Source organism: Ursus arctos, unplaced genomic scaffold (assembly GCF_023065955.2).
Source record: "Ursus arctos isolate Adak ecotype North America unplaced genomic scaffold, UrsArc2.0 scaffold_23, whole genome shotgun sequence".
Taxonomy (NCBI): Eukaryota; Metazoa; Chordata; class Mammalia; order Carnivora; family Ursidae; genus Ursus; species Ursus arctos.
Window position 1 is genome coordinate 42,436,791 of NW_026622908.1, and position 18,777 is coordinate 42,455,567.

Sequence of the window (18,777 nt, forward strand, 5' to 3'; positions counted from 1 at the left end):
TTTGGGTGAGTTTGGCACCCCATTTATTGGAGAAGACCCCAGCACCCACCCCCTGAGGTCCTGCGGGCCTCGGCGTCTCCTCTGTCGTGAGTGCTGGGCCGGGGAGTAGAGTTCCCAAGAGTCGAGGCTGGTAGTTGACTGAGAGAGGAGGCTGGCTGGGCCCCGGGGGGAGCAGGAAGCCCTCTGTCCAGCTGGGTAGCCCCCATGGGTCCCTGGTGCAGCCTGGGCCATGTGTCCAATGCACACCCCTTCCCCCCACCCCGCAGAGGGGGGGCTGCACCCCATCACACGCTGGTTCTGCAGGTCTGTACCCCTGTGAGGCTGCCCCGGTGGGGCATTGGTTCTGTTGTTCCCTTGCTCCCAGTGTGGGTGACCCAGCGATAGCAGTCAGTAACTCGCTTGTTGGGTGCGTGGGGGCCACAGCGGGTGCAGTACACGATGCCTAGCGCGAGTAGGACCACCAAGAAGACACATGTGGGCACTAGGAGTGCCACCAGCAGCCACCGGTCATCCCTCCGGCTGTGGCCTGCCGGACTGGCCTCCCCCAGGGCTGTGGGGGCTGCTGAGGGCAGCCATGGGGCCACCTTGGCGTCATGGGCACCTTCCCTTGGGACTTGGGGGGGTTTGGAATGGGGGTGTGTAGGGCTGGTGAATGACGTCTGGTTAGTGGGGCTCTGAGGGGGCTCTGAGGTGAGGGTAATGTGGGGGGCTGGGGTCTGGATAGAAGAAGACCCGGGGACTTGATGGGCAGGGAGCACAGGGGATCTGGAGGTAGTGGTCAGAGGGGGCTGGACAGTCGAGGTAATGGGAAGGGGGGTGGCCTGGGCTTGGAGAGCCGGGACATCTGGGGTGACAAGGGATTGATGGGCGCTGTTAGTGGTATTCAGAGGAGTGTGGTTAGCAGGGATCTGGGGCACATGAGCGGTGGTCTGGGTGTCAGTGACCTGGGTGTCTGGAAACACAGGGGGCAGTTCAGGATGTTTGGCTGAGATAATTGGGGGCTGGTGAGCAGGGGGCCGTGCTGGGTGAGTGGCAGAGACAATGGGGGGTTGGTAGGCAAAGGGCAGATCTGGATGGTTGGCTGAGATCATGGGGAACTGGTGGTCAGGAGGCAAAGCCGGGTGCCTGGCAGGGATCATGGGGGGCTCAGGGGCAGGGGCCTGGGGTGGGCGTGTGGCAGAGATCATAGGGGGTCGGTGGGCAGAAGGCAGTGTGGGGCGTGTGGCAGAGACCACCACGGGTCGGGTGACAGAGATCACTGAGGAGTGGTAGGGGACCCTGGGAGCACTAAGTGGGGGTGGCCAGGTGGGGTCCAGGTAGGGCATCTGATGCTCTTCCTCCTCTGGGAAACTAGGTCTATAGGCCAGGCCAAAGTCAGGCGGCTGCGTGGCCTCCATCCATGGGATCCCAGGCACCTCCGTCCAGCTACCATCAAAGGTCTCCCAGGCCTCATGTTCATCCTCTTCATCCTCCCGGTCATCCAGCAGCTCATCCCCTAGGTCCTGGGAAGCCCGGGCACCCATGGCCCCAGCGGGGCTGCAGCTGATGCCATCAGCCTCAAGCTCGTGGCCCTCCCTGCAGTAGCACTCGAAGCCACCGACGTAGTTGACACACATCTGCTGGCACACGCCGGCGATCTGGCACTCGTCCGTGTCCACGCAGCGGTGTGGCTCATCCTCGGCCGGCCGGAAACCCAGGCGACAGTGGCAGCTGTAGCCCTGCGGCCCACCAGGCTCACACTGTTGCTCACACGGGGCATGGGCACACGGGTCCTCGCAGCTTTGCCCGTCCGCCGCCAGCCGGAAGCCCTCGGTGCAGCGACAGGACACACGACCGTCCACCTCCTCCACGCACTCGTGTTCGCAGCCCCCGTTGTCCGGGCCGCAGCCGGCAGCCGGGCACAAGGGCCCGGCCCGAGACCAGCCCACGCCACCCTCAGGCTGCTTCACGCAGAGCAGGGAGGCTTCTCTGCCAGCCTGGCAAGGCACAGCGGCCACGGAGCCGAAGGGCAGCCACTCCAACTCGGTGGAGACCAGGTGGAAGGGCGTGGTGTAGACCGCCGGGCCTGCCTGGCCCGCCTCATCTGGCAGCGCCTGGCAGGAGCCCTCGAAGCCGAACTGGCACAGGTAGCCATCGACGGCCAGTGTGCAAGAGCCCTCGAGCCAGCGATGCTCGCCGCTCGCCTCAAGGGCGGCGCAGCGCTGGGCCGGGCAGGGCCCCCCTGTGGCCGGCTGGGCCCAGTTGGTGAAGGCCGTGTCCTGGTCTCCCGTGGTCCACGTGAAGCCACGCAGCGGGCGCTGTGGTTGGCATTGCCGGGCCTGCCGCTGCAGGCCGATCCACAGCAGCTGGCTGGCCGGGCCGGAGCCCACCAGGCTGTCCACACGCTGAGCCTCCTCGGGGGTCCGCGGCGTGGCCAGGTCGCCCCCCAACTCGCGGCAGGCCCGCCAGGCCTCCAGGAAGGTGCGGCGCCGCTGGAAGAGCGCGTAGCAGCTGCCGGGGCCGCAGATGGCCCGGGGCTCGGCCGCCCAGGGGGCCTGGCCCAGCGTGGGCACCGCGGCCGCCCAGGCCAGCAGCAGGCGCAGCAGCATCGCGATGCCCCCCAACTGGCCCGGGGCCGGCTCGCGGCCGCTCTTGACAGGGGGAGGGACCGGGGCCTCTGGCAGGCGGGCCGGGGGCGGGCCTGGGCCGGGCTCAGGCCTTGTAAGGAGTGGGCTGGGGCCGCTGCCAGCTCCCTGCTCCCGCTCCCCCGGGGCCCGGGGCGGCCAGAGCAGGAAGCAGTCGGGCGGGGGGCAGAGGTGGGGGGTGCTGGAGGGTGGGGGTGGGGGGAGACGCAGCGAGCTGCCTGGGAGTCGAGAAGAGGGGGAAACGCCTGCCCAGGAGGCTGGAAGACCCTCAGAAAATTCCGGCAGTCTGGGGCTCTTGGCGGTGGGGTGAGGTCCCTTCCCAGAGACTCGCCCGGGATCCAGTCTGGCCACACCAACCTTATCACACTTGTGAACTGTCTCAGGGCCCAACTGCTCGTCATACATGTGGACACATGCTCTACGTCATGCCCTTCACATCACACACGTGTGTGCGCGCTCCTGTCCCCGCACAAGAGCACTCTTCGCACGGTCCCATCGTCCCAGACTTGTACATGCTGTAACGCGCTAAGCCCCTTGGCCGCACATACTTAAGTGCGGCAACATTCTACGTGTCCTCACACAAGACAGCCCTCTCGTCCGTGTGCAGCCCCTGCATGGGATCCACCTTGATCACACAGGCGTCAGGCATGGGCATCCTCAAACCTTCATTTAGGAACTAACCTCCAGCCTCAACCTGCCCCCACCCCCAAGCTTCCTGGCTCCAGCTGGATGGGGGGGCGGAGGAGGGGAAGGGGGCTGCCCTCCCTTCACCTCTGCTCAGCCTGGGGCCCTGGGAACCTGGGCTTAGAAGGGGAGGAGGCAGCCCCCAAACAGGAAATGCTTCTCTGGGCTCCTGCTGCAAAAGGGCAGGGTGCATGGGGGAGGGGGACCAGGCAGGGGTTAGGCTGAACTCAGGGTGAGCAGGGCTGTCTGGGAGGGGACGGACTGGGGAGAGGCCATGTATGGGCATGAAGCTCGCAATGACACATACATGTGTATGTGACACAGACGTCACATGTGTGGAGGCTTCCCTGCCCCCAGACGCTGCTGCGTGGGCCTGGCCAGGGTCCTCTGCCCGCCCCTCTTGGAGGCCTCTGGAGGCATGTGCACTGAGCCCATCATCCAGGATGGTCCCTGGGGAGCTGGCTGTCAGATTAACCCGTGAACACCCATTGCACTCTCGGCAGAAGTTTGAGCCAGGGGGTGGGGACGTGGAGGAGAGATTCTGCCCCTCAGTGCTCTGCCACTGTTGTGCTGTGTGACTGCTGGGAAGTCACTGACCCTCTCTGGGTCTCCGTTTTTCTTATCTACAAAATGGGGTAATGTGTCAGGGCCTTTCTGCTCAGCAGGGCTATTGTATCACAGCTCTCGCTGTTTGTAAATGTGCTTTGTCAGCTGCAAAGCATGAGGCAAATGTTCCTTAGTCTTCGGAGCGAAACTTCTGGGGGGGCGGGGGGGGGACCAGAGCAGCTTTGCTAATCACCTTACAGCACCAGGGCTGGCCTTGCAGACCCGGCCAGTCCCCCTGAGAACCAGGGCTTTTGAAGCGCTTGCTGTATGCCCGGAAAGTCGTTCTTTTAAGGTCTACATCTGTGAAATGTATAGAATTATCCCCCTTCTCATGAGAAGAAAGTCAATATGGGGCAGTGCATCCTTCCCTTGGCTCAGGCCCAAAGCCTTGAGATCATCCTTGACTCCTCTTTCTCCCACACCCCACATCCAATCTCTCAGCAAATCCTATTGACTTCACCTTCGGGTAGATCCACAATCTGACTGCTTCTGGCCATTTTCTTTGCCACCCACCTGTGGCCCGTGCCACTGTCCCCTTCCACCTAGATTCTTGCGACAGCCTCTCCTCTGATCTCTGTCTTGCCTTCTCCATCCTGCCAGAGGGATTCCTTTCAAATCCAAGACAAATCTGGTTACTCCCCTGCTCAGAATTGTCTGGGCCCCCATCTCACTCAGAAGACAGGCCAACATCTTGGCCATGGCCTCCAGGCTGATGCGGTCTGCCCTCCAACTTCTTACCCCACTCCCACTCACTCCTCTGCTCCAACTACTCTGGCCTCCTGGCTGTATGTGAAACTCACCAGGTCCACCTCTACCTCTTGTAGGGACTGTGCTGTGCATTGTAAGATGCTTAGTGGTATCCCTGGCTTCTACCTAGAGGCCAGTAACATCCCTCCAGTTGGGACAATCAAAATTGTCTCCAGACATTGCTGAATGTTATGTCCCCAGTGGAGACTGTGTAAGATCCGTGAGGGCAGCGTCATTGTCTTGTTCCCTACTGTATCCCCAGAGCCTAGAAAGTTCCTGGCCCGTCAATGCTGCTCAGTAGGATTTGTCAAATTAATGAATCAGAGACTCAGATAAATGAAGAACCTGGCCCAGGGCCATGCTGGGGGAATCCGGGATGCTATCTGGAGCCAAAGTCCACCTGCTCCCCACACGTGCCCAGCCTTCCCCAGAAGTCAGACCATTTCAGAACTGGGAGATCCCTGGAAATCAGCAAGCCTTTTTGCAGGTAGGGGACACTGAGGCCCAGGGAGTCTCAGAGCTAGTTTGTGGCAGGGCTGGGACTAGAACCAAGGCTGCCTGACTCTCGTTCCAGTTCTCTTTTTGCTGCGGTGCCCTGAGGAGCCATCAAGCACTGTCTGAGAGCTGGGCATGGCATGAGGAAGTGAGGATGGGGGAAGGCACAGCCTAGACAAAGTGCTGGGGTGGGGGAGCTTAAGATGCCTTTAGAGAATACAAAGGACTCCACTGGCATGAGGGACATCTAGAGAGACTGTAAGTAGTGAAGAGGGAATGTCAGAAAGGGGGTAGAAGCCTGGCTTGGAAGGCAGTAAGCTACCCCTTAAAGACTGGCCTCCACTGCGGGGGCCATGTGGAAGAGGTATGATGGGAGTTCCCTGTGGCTGGTGTGTGGTGGGTGGAGGGGGACTGGAGGTTGTTGCAATAGTCTGGGAGAGGGGAGGGAGCTGGCTGGAGAGCCGGGCAGCAGGGCGGGCCGGGCTGGGGGAGGCAGCCTCTGGAGGCTCCTTAGGGGCTGGCCAGAGCCTGATCCAAGGGTGTGGCGGGCCCAGTCATGATTCGGGCAATGGCCCGTGCTGGGGCGTCTGAGGGGAGGCTGCAAGCCGTCTGGCGAGTAGGCAGGTCAGATCAGAGGTCAGGACTCCAGCCTCAGTTGGGGTGAGGGGTTGGGGGGCAGGCAAGAGAAGCAGGAGGAAGAGGGTCAAAGGCCAGATTCCAGATGGTCAGGCTGGGCTGACTTGCAAGTAGAGGGACTGCTGAGCCAGAGGGGGCGGGGGTAGAGATGAGCGGGGCACCTCTGACCCCAACAAAGCTAAGGGTTTTGTGGGTGGAGAATGAAGCTTGGAGCCGCACCTGGGTGCCTAGCATTCCCCTGCTCCCATCCAGGTTGGGAGAGGTGGAGTTGAGGCGACCTAGGAACTTCCAACCCTAGTCAGGACCAGGTGCAGTGGGCATAGCATCAAGGATCTGGGGGCGAGGGGACAGAGAGGGGCTGGTTGCGGTCTTCCTCTTTCTGTCAGTCCCATTCAGCCTGACTCATCTTGCTCCCTGCCTAGCACAGAGAAGATGCTCTTGGATGCAGTAAAAGCTTGGATGATGGGTGGGTGGATAGATAGATGGGTGCCTGCACTGGTGAATGCATGAGTGTGTACGTGGGTGGAAGGGCGGTGTGGTCAGAGAATGCGTGGATGCGTGGGTCGGTGGACAGGCGGATAATGGATGGATGTAGAAGGAATAAGTGGATGGGTGGATAGATGGCTAAGCATGTGGGTGTGGAGGTGAGAGAAGATGCTGAGAGGCATGGCTGGCTATAGGGATTCAGGCAGAAGTGCTAATTCGTACTGACCCACACCGCGATGGATGGCGGGCTCAGAATGCCACTTGGGATCTGTAGGTCCAGGAGGGCAGGACCGCGCGGGCGACCACGGGCAGAGATCACGTGTGATGCTTCCTTGTTACCACAATCCCCGTCTTCTCTGTTGGGGCCTGAGGCCACCGTGTCTTCCTCGAAGCGGTGGAGGCAGCTCTAGACCCTGAGCTCTGCTCACAGGGTGGGTTCGGAGGCTGGAGTCCTCTGCCCTGATCGTGGCCCTTATGGCGAGAGCTCACCTTAAGACGGGCTTGAAAACAGAAGCCCACTTCCCCAGAAGGAGCCTTGTCTTCCAGCTACCAGGACAAGCCAGACAGTGGTTTCGGATGCGATGTGTGGGCCCGTGGGGGTGGGGGTGCAGGCGGCCTGCAGAGGGGTTGGCCTGAAGAGAGCCCAGTGGAACGGCCAGGATGGGGGGGTGAGTATGATTGGGGGGCTCCCCCTGGGCAGGCGTCCTAGAGCCTTGGCACGGCCCACTGCTGAGCCAGCACATTGCTTTGTGTACAAATCACCTCCTTTCCTCCTTTTCCTTTTGTCCCCATCCCCCCACCTCCCTCCATTTCTAAATTCTTCCCAAACCACCCCAGCCTTCAGGCTGTCAGGAGGAAGGGCCAACTGGTGGGCAGGAGCCGCCCAGCCGTGGGTGGGAGCCGCAGGAGGGGAGGTGGGAGAGGTCCCAGGGCAGAAGGGGGGAGGAATGGCAGTCTGGGGGAGGGCAGCAATTTTGGCCTCCTGCCCCTCCCCACGTGCTGGTGCCGCACCCTGTGTCCTTCTGGATGGGAGAGACCGCGGGAAGGGGGGTGGCGCTGGGGACTGGACGGGGTGGGAGGGAGAGGCTTGGGAAAGGTGGGGCCTGGGAAGAAGGGGTGTGTCCAGGTCTAGTCCCTGGGGGGGTAAGGGATTCTGACAGCTGGAGGGGGTGGGGAGGGTGGCATCCACCATAGAGAGAGACAGCGTGCTGGTGGGTGTACCTGGGTGTCTGTACACGACCGTGGGCACGTGAGTGTGTGTGCTTGCATGAGGCTTGCATTGCTGAGGGTCCACGCAGCTGGGTGATGTGTGTGTGTGTGTCCCCATGGGCCCACACCTGTGCCCACAGCTGTGAGGAGAGAAACACATGGCTCCCCTGGATCTCCCAACCTGGGCACAGCTGGGGCCCCTGTCCCTCTCCTGGCAGATGCCTGACCTGAACATCTGGCCACATCTGCCTACGAGGATGGGAGTCCTGGAGCCCACTGCAGAACTAGAAGGGCCCAGCCCAGCTGCCCTGCTCAGTGTCCTCCCAGCTCAGAGAGGGACAAGGCTTTGCCCCAGGTCACGGGGTGGAGGCAGAGGAGGGACTACCTGATCCTGGGGATCCCAGGAGGAATGGCCGCTCCCCTGGCCTTTGCTGTTCCTGTCCTTCCTCTGCTGCCCTTGGGCTGTGAGGGTGAGGCCTCTGTGGTCCCTGAGGCATCTGGCAGAAGCCTGCTACTGAGGGTGACCAACCTGTCCCAGCTTGCTGAGGACTCTCCTGGTCGCAGCCCTGCAAATCCTGTCTGCTGGGAACCCCGTTAGCCCTCGGGGCAAACGGAGATGGTTGGTCAGTCTGTCACCAGGGATGTTTCTTTTTCCACCGTGTCCTTCCCACTGCTACCCCAGTGTCAGCCTCCCCGTCTCCACCCGCACCCTGGAACTTTCCCTTCTTTTCCTGCCCCCTCACTGTCTCACTGTCCCTCGCACTGTATCTCTTCCTCTCTCTTCCCTCTCTGCAGTCCCGTGTCTCCAGGGCTCCTGTCACTCTCTGGGGTCTCTCTGTCTCCTCTCCTGTCCCCAGGATTGTCACCTTGTTGGTTTTTCGGGTCTGTCTTTCTGTTCTCTGGCCACTTCCGTATCTTCCCTCTCCGCCTCTGGTGTCTGCCCCCGTCTCCCCATTCCTGTTCCAGTGTCTCTGGCTCGCCACCTTCCCTGGGTGGTCCAGGCCTCCCCCCTCTCCTCCAGCACGCACCCCCAGGGCTGGCTGGGGTGGGAGCCAGGTCTGGGGGCTGTGACCAGGCCGGGAAGGGGAACCCAAGCAGACATGATATTTATGTTAGGACTTCAAAGTGGCGCAGAGCCTGAGGCAGGCTTGGTGGGAGCCGGTGGGGGTAGGAGAGGGGAGGGGGGTGGTGAGCAAAAGCCGGATTAAGGTCAGCTCAGGCCCCTCCCTGGTGAGGGTCTCCTTGGTGACACTTATCTCCCCCCTGGGACACTGAGACCCAGAGTGGGGACAGACCGGGCTATTTTGGTGCAGAGTTCCAAGAAAGGCACTTCCTGCAGCCCCCGTCCTGCCTCCAGCCCCATCCTTTCTTCCTGTCACCCCGCAGGAGCAGCTGGGTCCTCTGAGCATCAGCCCGGCCAGGGAGGCAGGGGGCTCAGGAGGTGGCAGGAGCAGAGGGCTCCGTCTCAGCAGGAAAACATCCCTGGCGCTGGGACAGCCGTGTGTTCTCGGCTCTCTGGCAGAGGCGTTGCCTGGCAGGGCACCGAGGGTCTGTAACCCTGTCAGCCCCAACTGGCCCGCCAGGTCCAGCCCTTCAGGGCCTCTCTGGTCCACTCTGGCTGCCGCCCTGAGGGCCCAAGGGGTCAAGATGGACGTGAAGGTCACCCCACCCCTGCCCCCCACCCTTGGCCTAACCCTTGCTAAAGACACCCAGCTGTTGGGGCTGGGAAGGCGTGGGGTCAGGGGCCCAGGCCCCGGGTGGGGAGGGCGGGAGGGGCCGATTGTCTCATCCTGTGGGCTCAGTTCCGTGTCCTAAGCTCCTCCCAGGGGCCAGACCCAGCAGACACCCCTCAGGCTGGGCCACCCTTCAGGAAGCCCCCTCCCAGACTGGAAGCTTGCTCTGGACCCAGATCCTTTCTAGTCTGAAGCCCACCCAGGCCCCCAAAGCCCCAGCCCCTGGGTCATTCCCCCCCCTCACAGATCCTCCCCAGGCGCTTCCCGTGAATCACTCAGGCTGGAATCTGATGAGCTCAGGCCTCCCCGCCCAGTACCGCCGGCCTCGGCCTTCTTCCTGGCCAGTGGGGTGGCCACACCCCCCACGGGGGTCTTCTCAGCAATGTCCAGCCCCCACTAGGGTCCACCATGGACTGGAACGGCTGAGTGTGGCAGGGATAGGCTGGGGCTGGAGTGAGATTAGTTGGGATCAGGGCTTGGACCCCTTCTGCATGATCAGAAGTATGAAAGTGTGCGTGTGCGTGCACGTGCATGTGTGTGCCTGTGTGTGTGCACGCTTCCCGTGCCTGTGCAGCGTGAGAAGCAAGCCCACGTGCCGTGCCTGAGTGGGGGACTTGGCTGTAGCGGTGGTGGCGGCAGTGCTACCCCAGTAGGTGTGTGTCGCTGAATCTCTGTGTAGCACTCACCACGTCTCTGTGTCAGCCTGTCCCCATGGATGTGTGTCACCCAGTCACATTCTGAACCCAGAGGCTGGGAGGGCATTGAGGGAATGTCTCTACGCTTGCAGATCTAGGGAGGTCTGTCAGGGTGTGGCTCAGAGGAGGGGCCCGTGTTTGTGTCACCGTGTCCCATCCCACAGGGCATGAATGGCTAACAGTCTCCAAGTGTTCCCAACACTCTGAGTGTTCCTGTTAAGGCTGGGGGTGGCCAGGCGTTCGGTACATGACCGTGGGCTGCAGGGTGTCACAAATTGTGCAAACACGAGTCGGGATGTTACTGTGTGTTAAACTGGGGTGGTGAACATGGGTCACAAGACCATGGCAGGGTGTTAAATGCTCTGCGTTGAAAGTGAGTGAAGGTGGTGGTGTGGGTCTCAACGACTGCCTTTCTTCCCACCCCTCCCAGGGCCCCTCTCGGGCCACTCCACAGGCCCTGGCTCCTGGCTCCTGTTCCCAACCTCTGTTGGCAGGACTCCTGTTCGCAGGATGGGCCCAGGGCCGCACTGCGGGGATGCTTCCTCACCCTGGCACCAGGCCAGGTGCAGGCCCTCCCGAGTGCCCGAGTGCCCGAGTGCCGGGCGTCCCTGGGTGGCCTCCCGCAAGAAGGGGGCCGGGCCTGTGCCTGGGAACGGGCATGCTCGCCCCCTGGTGGCAGCGATGGAGAATGCGCCGCCCCCGCCCCGGGAACTCGGAGGAACTGTTTAGGCTGCGTCTTCCCGAATCAATCATTCCACCTCCATCTACTAAGTGCCAGTTCCGGGCCAGGCATTGTTCTAGGCCCCTGAGATTTAGGGGCGAAGAAGGCTGACTTGGCTCTGGCCTAGTGGGGAAGACAGACCATAAACTCACACAGGGGGCTGTGGCGATTCTAGGGGTGATGAGAGCAACATTTCCAAGCAAGGAAAGGACTAGGCTGCGGCTTGCGAGCCAAACGCCGGCCTCCCAGCCCGGCTCTGCAGCAGTGCGCGCTGGGCAAGGTGCGGCACCTCCCGCGTGACTTTCTCTTCCAGAAGGCCAAAGGTGGGAGGCAGCGTCAGGGAGGGGCAGTACTGAATCCGCCTGCGCGTGGGGCGTGCTGTTCTCGCTGGATCTCGCTGGGTTCCCTCTGGCAGGGGCTGGGGCTGTTGGGGCTTGGCCGGTTCCGACGCAGTCGATTACTGCAGAAAGGATGAGTAAATGAGCGCTTCTGTCTGGAGGATGGCAGAGCCCAAAGCTCCACCGACCCCGGCGTCCAGCTCTTTGCCCTGTACTAAGCCACTTTCCCTGAGCAAGCCTGTTTCCTCACCTGTAAAATGGGGATGAGATCAGTCTAAGATGGGCCTACCATTGCCTGCCCTGCTCGGAGTCCCCACCCCGGGATGGTGACCCTTGAACATGCTGAGTTACCTGGCCTCGGCCCCTGACCAAACAGAATGTCTTGAGAAGAAAAACCAAAAGGCTCAGTAGCAGGCAGGGGCTGGCAGTGCTCTGAGGAGACACTGTTAGCGGGTGCTAAATTCCCACACAGTAGGGGGTGAAGGGGGGCTTGCAGAGGCCCCCAAGGCTCAGAGGCCTCCGCCAGTCCCAGTTTCCGTGAGACCAGCTCCACATCCAGGGTTCTCTGAGCACCCCTGGCAACTGGTCTAGGTTTTTCTCTGGAACTGAACTTGAGACATCCTGTGTTTAGTTCCCAGAACCCAGGGCCCCTTAACCTCCCAGCTTCCCACCTCACTGCCCTTCCCTCTTATTTATCAAACTCCAATCAGGGGGACAACATTTATTGAGTGCCTATGCAGTGCCCAGCTCTGGGCAAGGCACTGGGAGGTGGGGGTGGGGCAGGGAGGGGGGACATACAAGAGGGGAGAATCCCTACCAGCAAGAAGCTTGGAGGGGGGGGGGGTGGAAGTGTGGAGGAAAGAGCTGCTGGTGGCCCTTGTGAAACATTTGGGAGCCCTGCACCCAAATTTGGTCGTATCTGTCTCTGGACTGTCTGAAATCCCAAAGCCCAGGATTTCTACCTTCCTGTTGTCATGTCTGTCTGACATGTGGGCTGATGTCCTTGTGCTCAGCACCTGAGGGAGTGCCCCAGAGACTGGCTGGGGTTCTCCTTCCACCAGGGGACAGTTCCTTTCCAGGGAGTGACCCCCCTGGAGTTTGCCTCACCCAGGTCCCCGACTCCAAGTTTGCTGAGGGCCGGCAGCACTTGGCCCTGCCCGCACTGACCCCAGGTTGCCCAGTGGCTGCAAGAGTACAGGGCCTCTGACCACCTAACGGGGCTGCAGCCCTGGAGACACTCTCGCCCCTCGGAATTACCCACTGGCCATTTCCTGGGCCACGTGCACCCCCTTGTGGTCATTCCTGGCATTTTCTTTGCTCCCATTTGCTCCCTGCTCTGCGCCCCACCTTGGGGCTGTAGGGCCTTTAGGGTTAATTTGTTGGTGGCTTAGTTGGAGCCTGACACCCTGGTTTGGGTGGGGAACCTGTAATGGCCAGCTGTATGATCGATATCTTAGGAGTCACTTTCCCAAACCTCAGTGCGTAATGAGCCATGCCCACCTCCCATGAAGCTCTTGCAAGGTCCAGAAGAGTTAAGTGCAGAGGAAATGGTTTCCAAGCACCCCCTCCATTTCAGAAGCCCATCTCCCCTGTCCAAGTCCCCTGGGATGCCAGAGTGCCTGCCAGGACCTCCCATCTTGAAGAAAGCCTGGGGCCTGGGTGTTCCCTGGGCTGGACCGATCTCTAGGATCTCCCTCAGGCTGAGAGATGAGAGCCTTGCGTGAATGCACACAACAGACCCTCGGAGGGGGTGCTGCTAACATCCCACCTCCAACCCTCTTCTTCCCTCTAGCCTGAGCTCTGCTTTGCAGCAAAACCATCCCTTTGGCCCCTGGAGGGCTTGTGGGAGAAGGCAGGGGGGCAACAGCACCGTCTCTTTCCAGGACACTGGAGTCTGGAGCTGCCAGTCCTCCAGCTGGCCTAGGGCTGGCCTGGGCTCTGAGCCTGTGTTGGCTCCGAGTCCTCCTGACACCCAGAAGCAGGTGAAGCCTATCAGGGCCTTGAAGCCCCCAGCCAGGAGGGGCTGCTGGCACGGTGCCTCTGGCCCGCTGCCAGAGACTGGGCACCCGCTGGGTTTGTCCCCTGCTGGGCACACTCAGCACTGAAGGCTGGCTGGCCTCCAGCTGGGAGGGAAGGGCGAGAGGCAAAGGGCCTGAGCCCTCGGTCTGGGGTCCCTCAAACCCCCTCCATTGATTCCAGTGTTCCAGACGCAGCCAGGCCAGGCACCACCCCAGAAAGTGCGATCACGGAATAAGTATCAGACCGAGGTGGCAGCAGACATAGGAGTGGCCTGGGGTGGGGAAGCCGGCGAGGCATGGGGCTGATGGCTCTGAGTTTTCTGTCCCACATGACCCTTCTGACTACTTCCGGCTACTCCTCTGCCACCCGGCTTCCCTCAGCCTCTGGCCCCCCTGGCTGAGTGGGGCCCCCCCTGGCGTGGCCCATCCCCTCCTTGGCCCTTTCAGCCATGGTCTCAGACTCTCCCCTGCTGTCCCCAGGACCGGCTTTGACCTCAATGTCCCCATCTCCCCGGCCCCCTTTCTCCTCCTCCCTGCCCCCTGTCTCTGGCTCTCTGCTGCCGAAATCTGGGGTAGCCCCCGGTGAGGCCCCCTGGGTCTCAGGCCTTTCGGCCCTGCGATAGACAAGGTAGCCGGTCGTGGGGAGCCTGTGAGCCAGGGCTCCAGGGGACAGGCGGTGGTAGCCCTGCTCCTTGTACAGGAAGAGGCCAAATGTATCGGGCTGGGTCACTCGGAACTTGGTGGCACAGAGCTGGTTCAGGGTGGCAATCGAGGCCCCTGGGGGCACAGCCAGGGTCTTGGAGGTGCAGCCACTGCTCGGGTCCTGGTAGGCTACTCGGAGGAGGTGCTGTGCAGGAAGACAAGCGAAATAAGAGCTCAGTCCTGCCTGGTCTATCTCTGGCTGCGAAGCTTGAGGTCCCAGGATAGGCTCTGCAGGGACAGGGTGCGGTGGTATAAATCCAGGGTAGAGCCAAGAGACGAAAGCTTCTTGGACAAGCGGAGCTGCAAGTGGGGCTCTGAGGAAAGGACAGATCTGCCTTGGCTAGTGGGTCACAGCGGCAGGCCGGCGGGAAGGATGGCCCCAGCAGCTCTCCCGAGCCTCCTCCTTGCCCTAAGCGCTTGTCCTACATTCACTCATTTCATCCACACATCGACCCCAGGAGGCAAGTCCTGTTGTCTCATTTTATAAATGCGGAAATCGAGGCACAGAGAGGTTACATAACTTGCCCAAGCTCCTCAAACAGAAAGTAGCAGAGCCAGGATTTAGAGCCGGCATCTGGCTGCAGGGTCTGAACTCTTAGCCAAGGCTAGGAAGGGTCCCTTGACTGAATGGAGAGGAAGGGTGAGGGGAACATGGGCTGGGAGCCTCACTCGGGGGAGGGCAGAGCCCCATTTGGGGGCCAGAAATCAGGATTTGGGGCTTGAGCTTGCCATCCGTGTCCCTTTCCCCCTCCATGTCATGTCTCCGTTTCCTCGTATGTAAAATGGGATAATTATGGTCCTAATTCCGAGTTTCTATGAAGCTGCAGGGCTGAGCCCCTACAGCACGTGGAATGCGCCCTCTCGAGAAAAGCTAGGTTTGGACGTCCACACAGGGTGCTGCTTCTATGACAGGATGATGTAGGACTCGCCTCTCCCCTGCTGGGTCTCACTAGGAAAAGAAGGGGACTGTGCAGGATGATGCCAGAACCCCGCCACCCCCACTGTGCCCCCGTGCCCCCCTAGATTGGAGGCCCCGTTACCTGGAAGCTGTGCGTGGCGGGCAGGCGGCGCTGCTCCCAGAGGCTGAGGGAGCGCTGCAGCTCCTGGGACGGGCTCAGCGGGAGCGTGTGGGCCTGATCCAGGCCACTCAGCAGGGCCAGGCTGGCCGAGAGGCTGGTCAGGTAGTAACCACCTGGGACACAAGGGGAAGAATACAGCTCAGGGCTGGGGGTAGGTGACACTCTGCCACTCCCCCCCCACCACTTACTGGGGGCCGTGCAGCCCCTAAGCACCCCAGTCCCACACAGGAAATGGCCCATGGAGGAGCTCCCTCACCCTCTCCGGTGAGCAGGGTGGGCTCCAGCAGCTCTGACATGTACTCGGCCTCCAGCAGCAGCTCAGGAAGGTCACACTGGGCCAGGACCAGGCTTAGCAGCGGGAGGAACTCATCGGCCCCCGCACCCTCCCCTGTGGGGTGGTAGAGGAGGAAGCCTTAGACTCCTCTGGGGCCCCAGGGTTGGTGTCCCCTCCCTGTCTCAGACAGTGACCCTCCCTCCCACCTGCTGCGCCTCGGGTGATGTGGTCTCTATGGCAACCACAGACAGGGGCCGGGGAGGGGATGCTGTCTTCTCTGGGCCTCAGCTGCACCATCTGCGAGATGGGAGTGTTGGACCCATTCCCCGCCCCCCCTTGCTGTGCCATTCTGGAATCTCTAGGGGGCCTGCCTCTGACCTGGCAGGGGGCCGGTGGGGAGTGGAAGGAGGGGGCATACCCGCGTGGGTCCTCAGGGCCGTGTAGAGCAGCTTGCAAGCCTGCAGGAGCCGCTTGACCTGGGCACTGGGAGAGTAGGCCCGGAGCAGCTGTAGCAGCTTCTGGCGCACCTGTTCCATCTCCACCGGGGAGGGCAGGCTCACGTGGGACCCGAAGGCTCCAGGGCCCTGGGCCCGGGCCAGGCGGAGGCCTTCAGCCAGGCGGCCCAAGGAGCCATTGGCGGAAAGCCGGCGCCGCAGGCGGGCCGCCAAGATGGGCCGGAGAGGCTTGAGCACAGAGCGATGCAACGACTTCTCCAAGATGTGCTCTGCGGATGAGAGGCGGGCAGGGTCAGGGGAACCAGGGCACGAGTGGGGGCCAGAGTCCCCGGGACCGGGGTGTAGTCAGGGAGGGAGAGAGACGAAGAGGAGGAGGAATCTCGGCGAGACGGGAGAAGAGCGGGAGAGAGGCGGGAAAAGGGAAGAGCTGGAATTAAACGGAGAGGGAGAGCCGAGCTGAGCCTGCGGAGCCCGGGCCCGGGGTCTCACCCAGTCTCTGGGGCGGCAGCAGCTTCTCAGGGCTCAGCTCCGCGCTCAGCATGGCCCGCGCCCGGCTCAGCGCCTCTCGGACACCCTGCAGCTCCCGGGGCTCAGGGCCAGCCCGCACCTGGGTCAGTAGGTCCTGCACCAGCTGGCCCACAGCCGTGTGTCGGTCCTGCATCAGCGCAGTGGCTGCCCGGCCCACCTGCCGCTCGGGCGCCAGCAGGGAGCAGAAGGCAGCGCTCATGGACCGAAGCAGGGGCCGCCGGCGGCCCAGGTGGGGGGAGGTCGCTGGGCTTCCCCGGGACCCTGGCGCCCCCTCCTCTTCGGAGCTGGTGGGGGAGCTGCAATCTACCTCCTGGAGGGAGGGCAGGGGTGGGAGGCTGGGCCTGGTGCTCCCAGGCACACGGTACCCCACTGAGCTCTCTCTTCGCAGAAGCTGGCGAGGGGGTAAGCTTTCTGTCTGGTTGGGGGCTGCACCTGGCAGCACGGGGACTGGGGGAGGTGGCACGGCAGGTGGTGACAGAGGGCTGGAGGTCTCCGTGGACACACGCACTTTGAAGCTCCTCTTGAATTTCTCCCGCTTGGTGGGGCCCAGGTCCCCTGGGAACAGGGGATTGAAGAAGCACAGGGCAGCTCCTGTGCCCTGGTCCAGCTCTTGTGGGGAGCGGGGCTTCAGCCGGGGCAGCAGCTGGCCTTCAGAAAGGCCTAGCTGAGCCTTGGTGTTAAGGGAGGAGCTCCAGAACTCTAGGGAAGAAAACACCAGTTGGGGCCTCAGGGAGGTTTGGGGAGGGTGCCCAAATGAGGGAAAGGCACAGGCTCAGGCCATGTGCCCGCGTGCCTTCCCTTTCCTTCTTGGCCTCAGCTTGTCCATCTGTGCAATGGGCAGCAGAAGAGCCCTTACCAATGCCCAGATGGGAGATGGCTTCCAGTTCCTTGTGGGTGGCTGCCTGGCAGATGGCTCTGGGGAGCTGGAGTGGGAGGAGAAGGATGTCCCTGAGGCCAGAGAGGGAAACAGAAAGCCAGGGGTGAGGGATGCTCAGGGCTCTGGGGGCTGACAGGACCTGCAGGGCTTGGGAGGACAGACCATCCCAGGGAGCTGGGACCAACGGACACCAGGCACCCTGCGGCCAGGCTCACCGGGTATGGCAGTAGGCGCAGATGAGCTGGACCAGGTCTGGGAACATGAGCTCTGAGCCCTCCAAGGAGACGCCTGAGAGATGGGAAGTGCGGTTGTTCTCTGGGGAACACCCCTGCGCCCTGCCCTGACTGCTTCCAGCCCCTTCCCCCCAGGCCAGTCCCGCTCACCCCCAGGGCTCTCCTGGACGTAGTGGCTAGAGACAAAGGAGGGGCCGCCGGCCTCGGGCAGCCGCACGCACAGGGCCTGGCACCCGCGAGTGTTAGACTTCCGCACCAGGAACGTCTGCAAGGGACAGGGGTCGGAGGCTGGGCACCTCCGTGTCTGGCCTCTCTCCCCGCCCCCGCCGCCCTCCGCTGGCCACTCCCGGGGTCAGGGGCACGACTCACCCCCGGGGGCTCAGTCCTTAGCACGTGCAGAGCGGCGGCGGCGTTGGCCCGCAGCTGCAGCCACACGGGCCGCGTGAGCAGCAGGCGCTCCCGCAGGCTCACGCTGCGCCCAGGCCGCTGGGGCCCGCCCGCCTGCCGCCCGCTGGCCCCGGGCACGTCGTACGGCGGGTCCACGGCGGGCCTACGGGTGGGCAGCCGACTTGAGCAGGGGATCAGGGCGTGGGACCCCTACTCCACCCTTTCCCCCTCCTCTGCCCTGGGACAGACCCTGCTCTGGCCTGGGACAGACCCCTCCCGGCCCCACCAGGCTGCCCTTCCAACTTCACTAACTTTTCTCTCTCCGGGCGCCCAGGTGCGAAGTTGGACAGGCTGGGGGCTCCGAGAGGTCCAGCTCCTGGCTCCCCAGGGGTTTCCATGGCTGGGAGCTCCTCTGGTGTCTCCCGGTTTCTCCCAGGACTCAGGAAGAGAATCCAGCCCCCAAGGCAAGAGCGCTCACATTCCCGGCGGTGAGTAACACTTCCTGAGGGCGGTTCGCCCTGTCACGCCCCGCCAGTTAACTCTTGTGTGTCCACTCAGCCGGGGCCGTGCCCGCTTCCTCTCTGTTCTGGGCCCAGCCTCAGGGGGCAGCGATCCCGTCTACGCAAGTGCCACTCCGAGAGCCCCAGCTTTGGGGCCGCCACCTCCACACAGCGCATCCCGAGGCCTTCCCGGCCGCCTCAAACCACACGAGCAGGCGGGAAGGGGTTAAGCAGGACCCATCTGGGTCCCCACCAGCCCAAGCTTGGCCCTTGGTGCACCTTTAAGTCTGCGGTCAATTGCTCCTCTGTGCGTGGCTCAGGGGGTCAACCCGGTGGGAGAGCACCCCCTACTGGTCACAGATGACTCATTCCTGAGCCTAACTTGGGTTTTGGAATTTCAGGTTGCCATGGGGAAAGGATGCTGTGTCTCCATGGAAACTAACCCCTTTGCTTAACTGAGGTTCTGGGGGTGGTTCTAACAGTCGGCGCTAAACAGGGGGGAGTTCGGTTGTGAGGTTGTCAGCACACGGGGCTGCTGCCAGCTGCCTCCCACGCACGCAGGCCCTGCCAGCCTGCCTTACCGATCTGCCAAGTGACTGGGGCAGGTGCAGACATGACCCGGTCTCCAAGCACAGAGTGCACAGCTCCCTTCCCCGCCCAGGACACATGGTCCGCCTGCGCCACATGTTGCTTCACACTTGGCTCGTGAGCCCTTGGTCAGCCAGGGCTCACTCCCCCACCTCTGGGAGG

The 18,777-nt window shown here is 62.4% G+C and overlaps 2 protein-coding genes across 2 annotated transcripts; both read right to left on the bottom strand.

The window, feature by feature from the left end:
• CD248 (CD248 molecule) lies at positions 1 to 2,626 on the bottom strand. The gene has a single exon (XM_026483145.4). The coding sequence runs from the start codon at positions 2,586 to 2,588 to the stop codon at positions 285 to 287; it is 2,304 nt and encodes a 767-aa protein (XP_026338930.2). The 5' UTR covers positions 2,589 to 2,626; the 3' UTR covers positions 1 to 284.
• A 9,057-nt stretch (positions 2,627 to 11,683) lies between these two features.
• On the bottom strand, positions 11,684 to 18,694 carry RIN1 (Ras and Rab interactor 1). Its single transcript, XM_026483144.4, has 10 exons — positions 17,840 to 18,694; positions 17,510 to 17,690; positions 17,291 to 17,405; positions 17,123 to 17,195; positions 16,887 to 16,978; positions 15,992 to 16,729; positions 15,466 to 15,771; positions 15,030 to 15,161; positions 14,735 to 14,886; positions 11,684 to 13,839 (listed from the first exon to the last, which is right to left on the bottom strand). Exons 1-10 carry the CDS (start codon positions 17,923 to 17,925, stop codon positions 13,345 to 13,347), a joined length of 2,370 nt encoding a protein of 789 aa, XP_026338929.2. The 5' UTR covers positions 17,926 to 18,694; the 3' UTR covers positions 11,684 to 13,344.
• Between the last annotated feature and the right edge of the window lie 83 nt (positions 18,695 to 18,777).

Bases quoted from the DNA above. Each gene is read 5' to 3' on its own strand.
- CD248 (XM_026483145.4), bottom strand. From the start codon at position 2,588: ATGCTGCTGCGCCTGCTGCTGGCCTGGGCGGCCGCGGTGCCCACGCTG.
- RIN1 (XM_026483144.4), bottom strand. From the start codon at position 17,925: ATGGAAACCCCTGGGGAGCCAGGAGCTGGACCTCTCGGAGCCCCCAGC. The intron at 16,730-16,886 runs GTAAGGGCTCTT...TTTCTTCCCTAG, and splicing joins CATCTCCCATCTGGGCATTG to AGTTCTGGAGCTCCTCCCTT. The intron at 13,840-14,734 runs GTAACGGGGCCT...CTTCCTGCACAG, and splicing joins CCGCCACGCACAGCTTCCAG to CACCTCCTCCGAGTAGCCTA.